Source organism: Buceros rhinoceros, unplaced genomic scaffold (assembly GCF_000710305.1).
Source record: "Buceros rhinoceros silvestris isolate BGI_N320 unplaced genomic scaffold, ASM71030v1 scaffold2113, whole genome shotgun sequence".
Taxonomy (NCBI): domain Eukaryota; kingdom Metazoa; phylum Chordata; class Aves; order Bucerotiformes; family Bucerotidae; genus Buceros; species Buceros rhinoceros.
In genome coordinates this window covers 14,609-27,030 of record NW_010402803.1, presented here as the reverse complement: position 1 = coordinate 27,030, position 12,422 = coordinate 14,609, and the positions used below count along the sequence as shown (strand labels likewise).

General features: G+C 42.7%; 1 protein-coding gene across 1 annotated transcript; it reads right to left on the bottom strand.

Moving 5' to 3' along the window:
- Positions 1-9,531: 9,531 nt before the first annotated feature.
- On the bottom strand, positions 9,532-10,701 carry WDR89 (WD repeat domain 89). Its single transcript, XM_010132733.1, has one exon. It carries the CDS (start codon positions 10,699-10,701, stop codon positions 9,532-9,534), a length of 1,170 nt encoding a protein of 389 aa, XP_010131035.1.
- Positions 10,702-12,422: the final 1,721 nt, after the last annotated feature.

Here is a 12,422-nt window from a genome sequence, read left to right as displayed (position 1 = left end):
ACTCTCATACCCAGCAGCGACATTGCTACATCTCCAGCTTGTTTTGGAGCCACGCGATCTCCACAAGACTTCCTGCTTTGAGACTTCACCATCCCCTTGCCATCCCTACAGAGCCCTTGAGTTTGCAAGTTAGCCTTGAGGGAGCACGGGACAGGCCACACGGGTTGCACCTGTCTTGCTCCTGCCTCACCGATACACATCTAGTAGGAGTTTCAATTTATTTGTCTGACTTCCAAATGAATGTTCTCCTCCTTTCTCCTCTGCTGCCATCCCTTGCTCTCCCCAGAAGTTCTCAAGAAGCAACCACCAAACCATGACTTTGTTATCTTTCAAGAATTCTCTAAAGCCATGAGCACACACCCCACCCTGCCACCCCGTCCACAAAAAGCTTGATAAAAACCCAGTAAGGCGCTGGGGAAAGGTTGGGGTTTCTGGTTCTCACCTCTTCACCCTTCCTTTTCTCTGCATATGTGGTTTATTCCCTCCGGTACCTCGGCTGCGTTCTCCTTGCCTTTCTGTCCTCTGGGGTTCTAGACCTCAACAGAGGCTTCAAAGCTTTAAATTTACAAAATAAATTAACCTCTGCTGCTAACATTACAAACTCCAGAGGAGGCCAAAGCAGCAGCAGCCTCGTGGTGCAGAGAAATGGGAGAGAAAGAGTTCTCAGGTCCGGTCCAGTTCTGGCACAGAATTCTTATGCACAACTGCAGAGCTTTTTGCCTCATTTCCTTTGTCTGTAAAATGAAAAATGCAGCATCCACTCTCCGAGACACTTAAACGATAAGCTCTCTGGCAGGAAAACTCTGTTTATCCAAACAGCACGTTTGGAGCTGTTCATCTGCACAGGGAAGCCTTGGCCTCTGCTGGTGCCTCCAGCCATAACGAACAAACTGAGCAGGTAGGAGCAGAGGTTAGAATAAGCTGGTGGCACTCAGAAGGGTTTCTCAGGGAAGCTAAAGAGGGATGCTATTTTGTACCGTTCTCTAAAAGCTGATATCATAGATATTAATGGTTTTCAAGATCATTCTGCTCATGAAATGTTTAATAATGAAACTGTCTTAATGGAACAGAACACACATTAGCTATATAAAAAAATCTGCACTTCCACAAACCTAGGGTTTTTTCTGCTTCGGTTCTAACATTTAGAAGTTTTAATTTCACTCCTGAGAATAACTATGTAACATACCGTTAAAAATAAGCTGTTTTATTTTAGTTATACTGGAGATAATGGGGAAAAAAAGAGAAGCTTAAATCCCGTCTGAAATCTGGGGAAAATAATCTTTGAATGACAGAGCACCACTTTCTTCCAGAAGATTAGCGATAGTTTATTATTCCAAGTATATATTTAGACTATTGAACTGATGCAGTAGCTTTAATAACAACCATATTCAAACCTTTCCGATAGCTGATCACATTCATAAGCGATTCCAAGCTCCTCCACGAGTTCTGCTGCACGAAGTCCCTGCCTGACCAGCATTTCAGCACGTGTGTGCACACACCAGACCTCGCTGCACGCTCAGAGGTGACACGGCAGGCGGGGACGACACTCTGCACCTTCCGCTCTTTTTTCAATACGCTGCTTCAAGCCACATGTTCCAAAACACCAGCAGGCAGAACAGTGTGTTAGAGCACTCGGGGACATGCCTGCAGCCTGGAGATTAAAACCATTTCTTTTCAAACAGTGTTTCCTGTCTCTTTGGTGCTGTCCCAGTGCTTGTGCTGAGGAGCCGGACAGTCCTGGTAACTGTTGAGTTCACCTTTGCCTGAACAGAAATAGCTTGAGATCCAGGAGAGTGAGGCAGGAACAAATACAGGAGGTGCTTAGAGGTACTAGAGAACTTCAGTAACTCTTTTGGGGTAAGAAAGATGACCCCGGATTGCACAGTAAATTAAACTAACTTTTGAAAAAATAGTAAAAAGAACAGAGAGGTGACGCAAATGCAGCAGCAACTGCTCCTCGTATTTTCTGCTACAGACCAGCTACATGCGTGCGCTTCCTTTTCCTACACCTTGGGTTCTGACCCGGCCACACACTCTGGTTTGCATCTGCACAAGCTGTCTAGGGCTAACTGTGGCCTTTCTTCTCCGAGGCTTTGTAGGAGGGTTGGTGAACGTGGTACGCATGGAAATGTGTGACTGACAAGAAAAACCTGCGTAGTTGCTTAACTCACCCAGCAGTGTGGAAAAAACGTTAAGAACTTGAGGGCTTTTATATTTTGCAAACAAAAGGAAGTTCATTTCCTCTGCGAGTTCACCATAGCACGATGTGCAAAAACACGCCTGGAGCTCTCAAAATACCTTTACTTATTTCTGCAACTACCAAATTTATTTATAGAGCCATCTGGAAAACACCAGCTTTTCATTTAGAAGATACTATGGAGCTTTTCGGAATTGTTTCCTAAACCAAACTCTTTAAAACACCCACAGAAACCTACAGAAATTGTCAACTATAATCAAGTCTCTGGACTTTTTTTTGTGTCTTTAAGGAGTATTGGGATGGTTAAAACTGCCATATTAATGCATAGATAGGTAATCCTCCAGGTGCTAAATTTACCAGGTTAGTAAATTTAGTGATCAGCAAATGTGTCTAAAACACTCCACATCCCCATAAGAAACCACAAATACTTCAGTTATGTCTCATTTGAATGCAGTCTCAGGGCATTCTAACAGTTTAGGAAATAAATGGGAGCAAATTCTTAAATGAAACGTGCAGGCTTAGAACATCTGGAACAAAAGTAAGGTAAAACCTGGGAAACACGGGCGTCCTGGTTGGCAGGTGAATGCATGAAGGGAAATGAAGCCCTCAACCACCACACATGTCGCTGAGCCAGCTCAGAGAAACGGAGAGTTACAGCGCACTCACTGTCTAGGCATCCCAGCAATAAACCGCAACAGAAATGTTAAAATAATACACTAATAAAAATAAATAAGGACTTGGGCTTATTTTAGCCAAGACGTTTTCAAAAAACGCCACCATTCATTCCTTGGCTTGTGGTGGGAAGCCTGGGAGCTCCAATTACAGTCCTTAATCGCCTTCATACTTTCTACTATTTGCAACAGTGAGGACTCAATAAATTCAAACTGACTACAAGAATTAACTCCAACAATCAAGCATCTTCTTGTTGCTCTAGTACCATACACATCTAGACGACTACCCAAGATCTTTATTACGACCTCATTCGCGGTTTGCTGTCTGGAGGAATTCCTTCTGACCCTATCCATCACTGCATGTCTCCGCTCAGCAAAAGGAGATTGTTTTATAAAATGCTTATTTCTTTCCAAAGAATGTCAGGTTGTGTGGTGCTGCCCCCTGTCACACTCATGATTTTGGGGGTGTGAAGCCCAAACGCCATCGTGGTTGATCCAAGACCCTGTTATCCTTACGGGTATATCATCCTTACGGGTATACGTGCTGGCACAGTGACAAGTGTGATCGTTCCCTGCTCAGTTTGTCAAAAAGGTCTGATGTCGAACCATAGGACTGCTTGGCATCCAAATGCTCATTTGGCAGCACAACTGTTAAATTCACATGTTCAGGTACACTAAGTATACTTTTTTTTTTTTAAGTGTAGCAAATGCAAGTTTATTTCTATGTGTTCCTACTGTAAATCTACAGCTACACAAAGTTTTGAAAAAATACTCTGCAAGGAACATCCCCCTATTTCTCCTGATCCCTCATTTATCAGTCCCAAATGGAGAAAGTTCACCAGGGTCACTGAAATAAAGTCTGGAGGATTCCTTCTTCAAATGATCCCCAAGGTACTGTTAGAAAGTGTTGCACTACATGTTCTCTAGATGTGCAAGTGAAAGGATTTATAAAGCAACATTTGAGATCTCCGTGTCTGAGTTCCCATCATCAAAGTGCGTCAGCCTCAATTTCACAGCGATCAGCTCACAGATCAGCCAGAAGTGTTTGCAGCACTCTGGAGAGCATCACAGATGCTGAGAGATACCCAAGAAACATCTTAAATTGTTACCAGATTCAAAGACAGAAACATACATTGGAGGCACGTGTGGCTGGACTCCTCCTACAGAGCATCAACAGAACCAGAACTTCCAGATCAGGGCCCATACTTCTTCCTCCCTCGCTCCTGATATAAGCAGGAACAAAACCACATAAAGAATTTATCTTTTTTTCTCCGAGACAAGAGAAATGAAACCCTGAATGCAAACTTAACGTCCACCACAGAATAACTTTTGGCAGGAATAATCGTGGTTTCAGGTAGTTACAAACACGTTATTGGTTTACCTTCCTGCCTTCGTTCCTCATACACCCACAGTGCTGAAATCAAAGAAACCAGAGCCACTGTGCTTACAGGCACTGCTCCCCAGTACCCTCCAGAAGTCCCAGTAAGAGTGAAGTGAGTCACTTCCAGCTATTTTACCTTCTACCTGGATCTGAAGCAGCGAGTGTTGGCTGACATTGTACTCGCAGGTACTCAGCTCCGTCAGGATTTAAGAATTCCTGTATTAAAAGCACCCAGAAGAGTGAACAGTAGGTCTGTGTTTGTGCTTCACCGTTAGTCTAATACTCTTGCCGGTGTCAGAAACACCGAGTACGCAACAGTCCCCTGGTGATCTGCGGGGTATTGTGAGTTCCCTGCACCTTCTTTTTTTCCCACTTTTATTAGACTTCCCCAAATGACCAAATTAGCCCTCAGAACTCTGTAAAACTCCTCCCATTTTCTCATTGCCAGGTCTGAGTTCCTGCAGCAAGAGGCTGCTCAAGTACCACCTTTATGGGGTTTTAGCAGCACTGAATCTTTACTCAGAGCACAAGAGAATAATACTGAAATTGATATTAGATTGAAATTTAATACCTGCCCGCAAAAGTACTGGTACCGAGACTGCAACAGGAATATACAGAATAGTATTTTCTGTCATTCCGTTTCCAGAAAAGCAGGTAACTTTCAAAATAGGAGTTTCAAAGTATTTAAAGGTGTGAGAACACAAGAGCTGAAGAAAAGCAAGTGTTGAAATGCGAGCAGGACAGAACAGCGTAACAGCAAGGCCAAGCAGTCAGTGGCAGTAACCAAAGTTAATCCCACTCTGCTATCGCCAGCCAACATACCTGCACCAGTTTACAAACTGGCACAGAAAACGGAAACGGAAAACCAGGAGTTACCAGAGATCCACACAACTGGCTGTCAGGGTATCTGCAAATAATTCTGGTGAGGAACCAAGGAACAGAGCACTGTACAGTCACCTAACAGGCAGCTGTGGCTGTCACCTCCACACTCACTTCTACTGTCCCTTCTTTCTTGGCACTGGAAATCCCCAACTCCACTGGTTCCAGCAGTACTGGCTTCACCAGTGGCTCTCCTCCCTGCTTACAGAACTGTGAGCAAACACCTGCCTCTCGTGCATGCTTCGCTGCCAAATTGTTCATCGGGCAGACAAACAGGAACTGGCTTTTATGCTTGAAGGGTGTTTATGTCTTGCATAATTTATGTAAGGTCCTGTCCTGCTTCCATCAGGCTCAAGAACAAGCCATTACACAGATTTCAAAGGTAGAGGGTCTGATTCCTTAGCCGAGGAGCTTGCCTGGGCACTCATCCTCTCAGAGGGTTCGCAGGGACGAACCTCCCTTTTTTCCTGCCTCTCTCTGCTTCCCTCCCGCTACTGGCTGTAGTAAGAAGGTCAGAGTCCAGCAGCCTAAGCACTGGACAGGAGAGCTGACGGGGGAAAGAAGCAGGACTCATCTCCCTCCAGAAAAGCAGATATCAAGACACAGCTCACTTCCACACACACCCCAAAATAGTCCAGGAAGCCAAATAACAGAAAACCATTTCAAACAGATGGAGAGAAGTGACTCCAAATTAACCATGGCAAATGCAGACGAGCTTTATGAGGTGGGCCAAGTGTCAATTCTTTCAGGGGTGCAAAAGCTTTACAGAATAACTGACACTGCAGTTAACTGCGTCCGTACTGAGCCCCCATGACACTTGGGCTGGGCTCCACCCCAGCAAGGTGCCTTTCCACAGTGCAGCTATGTGAGAATGTAGGGGCCTGGCTAGCGCCTTTAATGGCCTATTTGTGACACAGGACATGGCTGCACACAACAGTATGACCTACAGGGATAGGAAAGATTGCTGGCCAAGAGAAAGCTGTCATTCAGAAACGCGGAATAAAGCTTGCACTTTGTGCCTTGCAGTGTTTTACTGTATCAGCACCTTGGCTGATTGTGACTTTAGAGCAGATGCGCAGTTCTGTCCATCTGAATACACAGCACACAGGCCACGCACAGAACAGCTTATGACTGACAACTGCCTAAGTAACTTCCACCTAGAAACAAATTCACACCTTTAGATCTGTCAAATAATTTCCACCATCCCCCTAAAGTGTGGGTGAAACCCTACCCTCTGCTGCAATAGCTGATGAAGTTCCCCACCGACTATGGGATGTCATCCTGACACGTCTCTTACTTGAACAACGTGACACAGTTCAACTGCCCTGCAAGAAGAGGCGGCAAGTCCATATTCAATGGGAGCACACCTTAAACACAACGGTGAGCGCGCTAAGCGTTGGATTTTACCTACAGAGAAAAGGAGAGGAAACTTAGGAACGTGCCAAATATAAGTATTTTCATGTGTTCACAGCAGGATAATCTCCCGCTGCTCAGAAATACTGTACAACAGGTTTACTATCGTCTCTGAATAAGACAGACACTGTTGGCTGCACTTAGGTACTCGATCTGGATTTTTACTTTTCATTTACTGGAAAAAGTCTGATACTGTTTCCGGAGTTAAAGCCTCCCCTGGGGTTAAACAATTCACAGGGTGATGACTTCTGAATGCCTGCTACTCGCACATAGCTTCAATTACGTAACTTTTATAAAGGTCAAACATGTTTCTTAACAATGCTGAAGCCAACCTACAGACATCAAAACTAACCTAAGAGATTAAACACAGCCAGACAAGCTAACCTGCCTAATTTCAAGTCTATTATTATTTATATGATTACACACGTATTCTGCCTGTGCTCTGTGGCCTATGAAACAGTGTTTGCAGTTTACAAAAGCAAGTAATGCTAATTACTCGTTAACATGCGGTTTCCATCTATGTTTGGTTTATGGATATTAACCTGAAATTAAATCAACACAAAGAAAAAGAAAATAATCAAGAGTTTGCAGAGGCAACTCAAGCCTGAGTCTTCTGACAGCTGCTGTGCTTTTGCAGAATTTTAAGATAGGTACATTTTTCCCCTTCCATTGCTATTTATATATGTAAAAGGTAGAAATCAACTTCTCAGGGAAAAGCATGGCTTTAACTGTGATGGATATTGATTTGTTATGTATCAGTCAAATTCAGAAACAAGATATAACAGATACAGATTGCATACTTCAAACACTTCAGCACCAGAACTCCCATCTCTGCTGCTTTAACTCGGAGGGTTGGCAGAACACATCAGAATTTTACTCAACAGACACTTGAAAGCAAGTGGAGACAAACAAAACCTCCCTCGCTGCATTTCTGTATGCTCGTGCAAAACCACCTTCAAGAAACCAAGCGTTAGACAGACCCATTGATCTTCTCTACTGAGTGTCAAGATACCAAGTGAGAGCAGATAAACACCTAAAAAGCAAATTTTATACTGTTCTTGCAATGAGATAGGTCTCAGAATCATCCTTTAGCTCTCCACTCCCAACTACAGGTGCTGAGCCAAGTCAGGCCCATGAGGGTGAAATCAGAGGGGTCTGAGGCTTTCGGTCCGCTCAAGTTACAAAGGCATGAATTCCACAGGAACTGGCAATAACTAGTGACCCGAGAGAGTAAATCTTGAAAGGTGCCCTGACACTTGCTACCCAAGTTGTCTCAAAATTGCACAAAGTCATTTGAAAAGCACAGATAAGGATGTTGGGCATGACTTGAATTTAACACCAGTAGTTAAAAAAAGTTTAGAGAAATGCCATTTTTAAATTGAAACTGCACTTTTAAATAGCCAGCAGTAACAAAAGCAAGTGAATCATCTGAATTTTCACCAAGAGGCAGACCCACAACAACCATGGATGCACAGCTGTGGCTGACAGACGTTAACAGTTTGTAAAACATACCACGTGGAAACCTGATACTTCTGGTTGAATAGGATTTGTTTCAGAGATGATCAGGACATCTTCAGCACAGCCATCACAATACACTAGAGGTATCATCTGTACCTCAGAAACCGTTTCTGAACTCCGGGCTAATCCTCTAAACTTGATATTCAAAACTTGTTCTGAAAGAATTACCTATCCACCCTCAGGCAAAAAAAAAAAAAAACAACTCCTCTTAATTCCTTTGCCAACTAGTCTATGACATCATGATTCTTAAACACCCTTGTGCCACTTTCTGCCTGAGTCCACACGTTAACCACGGCCTAATTACCAACCCCTGTTTGACTGCAATGGGCCTCATAAAGCTGGAGGTAATTGCGTGTGCAGAGGCAGATGCACCAGTTATAGTCTACCAGGGGAGCAGAATAGGCGTAAAGACTCAACCGGTGGTTACAGAGCCGTTTTTGCAGCACTTAATAGGTATTTGACAGAATACTAAAACAAAGCTGACCTAGGAAGGTGTCTAGGCATAAAACCTCTCTGCAGAGAGAAACAGTTCTTAAAGGACACACAGTAACCTCTACATGTTTTGTTAAAGTCTCCTCATATTGGTCGGTTACTTCATAACCGCAGTCTCAGAAGGCAGCGTTCATTTTTGGGCTTTAACATTCCCACCTAGCGTGTGATCCTATCTTATTTCAAATGCAAGATTTGGGATTTTCAGCACCACTGATGTAATTACACCTATCAATTTCTTTAACCCACTGAAGATCTCCCCAGTCTTCCAGGTGCACCCTCCTGAGATGCTCTTACCAGGAGAGAATGAAGCTGCTTGCAAGATTCTTGAGTATTTTCATGCAGGAAATATGCCCCAGATAACGCCAGTTTAACAGTTCTCATATGCTTAAAAATTAGGTGCTCGGAATCACGTGTTCTTGCTTGGTTGAATATATTCACATCTTTGCTGTGAAAAATATGGCTCTATCTGCTGCTTCTTTATGAGCTTGTTATAAACGATATGACAGTGCAGAACAGGACTTATTTTCTGTTTCATCAAGAAGGGGATTAAGATGTGACATAAAATCTTAATATATTGAACAATTTCATTACATTCTCTGTAAAGAAAATACAGCATGAAATACAAAAGCTTTTACTACATGCCAGGGAATTTCAGTGGGAAGGAACAAATTATGTGAGCCACGGGCCCATATTACACAAGAAAAATGTTGGCTGTGACATTTAACCACCACATTTTTATATAATACAATTAAAGATCTATTGTTCAAGAACTCAAGAGCAAACATTTACTCTTGTCTGGTTAATATTAGCAACTCAAAAAAAGGCATTTTTCTGATGACTGAACCACATCCCCAGGTAGAATTCAAGCATTATAGTTCTTTCCACAGAGTATCTCCAAATAAAACACCAACAAGTATTATTGCCTGAGAGATTAAACAGCAAGAGAACTCTACACAGCAGAGATTCCCACTTTCAGAATTTTACTTTTTCCTGCTTTTGAGAGAGCTGTTGTGAACTCTTACTCTCTTCTGCACAGAAGAAGCAACCTTCATAGATGCTTTCTTTGTGAGGGACCTTTCCACGGCTCCGGGTTTCCATAGCAACAGCTGAGCATCCTCTCCACCCGTCAACAGAGACTCATCTGCCAGGTTCCAGCAGAAAGAGCGAACAGTGGCAGAGTGTCCTCCACCAAGGGTACCCACCAGGCTCAGTCCATCGGCACCACAGCTGATTAGGTGAATGTTTCCTGTGGATGTTCCCCCAATAAGAAAGAGTTTGTCTGCCTTTTCATGGTACAAGCCACCTACCAGGTAATGTAAGCTGCTGCTTTCAACGCAGACCGTGTCTCTGACATCCAGAACATGCAACACTGTTATTGGTTCTTCAGTATCTAACTGAGCAATGTCCCACCAACAAAAACCCTCGTCATGTGTCATGCAGTAGACCTGCTTATAATCTCTCCCAGACCAGCCAATAAAACTTACTGATGAATCCGAATTGCAAGTTGATAACAAAGCATCATCTTCGTTATCTTTGTTAATGTCGAACACGTTAACCAACCCATCAGTTGACCCAGAAACTAACAAATTGGATTTGTCAGGATGAAAACAAATTTTAGTGATATCATCATTGTGACTTTCAGAATAGACTCCCAAGGGTTCTTTAGTTGTGCCGGCACAGTTTGTAATGCCTCTTGCATCCCAAAACACCAGAAACGTGTCCTTCTCAACTTTTTCTGTCCCAGCACAAACTATGACATCGCTGCGGTTGATATCAAAACTGATGAAAGCGTTGGAAGGATACCCTCTGAATACCTGCACAGCTTCCTGAGCTGCCAAACGAATATCCCAACATTTTACTGTACCGTCACTGCATGCTGAAAACACCAAGCTGTCACACGTGTGTGCAAATCTGACTCCACTAAGTACCCCAGGACGGCTACTGTACTCCCGCAGGAAGTTTAACGTTTCCCTGTTGTACACCCTAACTGACTTATTGGAACACGAAACTGCCACAAAGCGACTGCTTTCAGACTGAGCAGGTTTGGAAACATCTATATCCAGCAAGTAAGCAGGTTCCTCCCTTAGTGTAGAACGTTTAGCTATGCACAGACCAGCGAGCTGCTCCTCAATCTTCTCCACCGCAGTCATCGCAAATGCTGTTCCTAATGCTGCCAGAAACCTGCAATAAATAAAATCCAAGGTGACTTTTAATTATAACATTCTGAAATAATATTAGCTTTAAAAATATGTATGAAAAAGTATCTTGCACAGAGATAATGCATTAAGTGAAAATTCAATTATCCTGTTGTCCTACCCACTACAACTGCATTTACAGAAACAGAACCGGAAAGGTCTCCCCACGTTAAGGAGTCTCTGGTGACTGTAAGCACTACATCATATAATCCCCTTAAACGATTAAATAGTCTATCTGTGAATCCTGTGAAAGTCACTTTACTATTTACTTTATAAAATTAATAAAGCAAAGTTAGCTAAGTGAAAAGAAAATGAAGTCATCACCGCTACCTCAGGAGGAATCATTTTTGTCCTAAAAAGTTGCTAGGAGGTACAGCCCACAAACAGTCACATCAGTACAACTGCAGGAGACTTCTTAGGGGAACTTCTCTGCTGGGGCATGCGCAAAGAGTAGGTGGAGAACAAGACCAAAATTACATAAAACTACAGCTTGAAATGGCCAGAGGAAATAAATTTTACAAGTATTTAGGTGCTCAATGACGCACATAAACACCTGTCAGAGTACCACAGACCACCTAAGCAGGCCACATGACATCAGTGGAATTCACTGGAATTAAGCACCTTTGGCTTTTTTCATCACTTCTCCTAAGAGTCTAAATGTTTTTTGAGCCTCCTATAACACTATGTAATGCTGGCTCTTAGTGCAACGGATAAAAATCCTCCCTTCAGAGACAATTCTTCTCTGGCACTACTGAACCCTCCTAGCAATCCCAATTATTTCAGTCCCATACACAAATTCAAATGTTACCAAGCAAAACCAAAATTAAACAATATTCTCTCAATCCTCTCATATAGAGATGCACTTCTGAAAAATGGTGTGCCCTAAAAAAAATAATAAAAAGAGTTCTCCTTTTTATAACACAAAGGAAAATTCAGTTCTGTAATTGCAGTAAAGGCTTTCATCAGTTTAGAGTTGAAAAAGTACTGAAACATTTGAATTTGAGAGAGAGATTTGCCATCATAAACAATGCATGGTTTTAGTGAGTTCACAAACTACAACCATTTTTCAAAGAAAGATGTAGGTGAGGTGTGTTAAGCAAGTATAACCATCCACAAGAATGACTTCTGTTTAAATTACAGGTTCAAGTAGACTACTATTCTGCGTTTAAAAAAACCCAAACAAACACTGAGGGAATCACAGCAGTTTCTAGGGGGTCTACACCCCAGGGACTTCTCACTGGCACAAATATTTCAGGTAAAGCAGTACTCAAGAATCTCCTTCTTGCCCTAAGGACTTGGCCAGCTCCCAACCCCAGTTACCACAGGCATGAAAGGTCCCTTTCAGAAAAAATTCAAACAGAAATGAAGTCAGGCAGACCCAAAATGCAGTAAAATATTCTCAGCCTTTCCCACTGTTCTACCACAAGATTTTCTGCAAATTCTTAGGCTGGGTTTTTAAGGATGGAATGAGAACGTTTCCATGTATTACTTGTTTTAGGGTAATTATTCTAATGGTCCACAAGAGACTAGCAACAAAGGAAAAGTTGCTATGACAAAACTGCATTCTGCCTTTTTTTCTTCTTGGTGTTGTTTGTAGTTTCAGAGTTTTGCCTTCCCTCCTCCTGTTTGGTACATACAAATATTCATGACACAATGTGACAAATGAGCAAATTCTT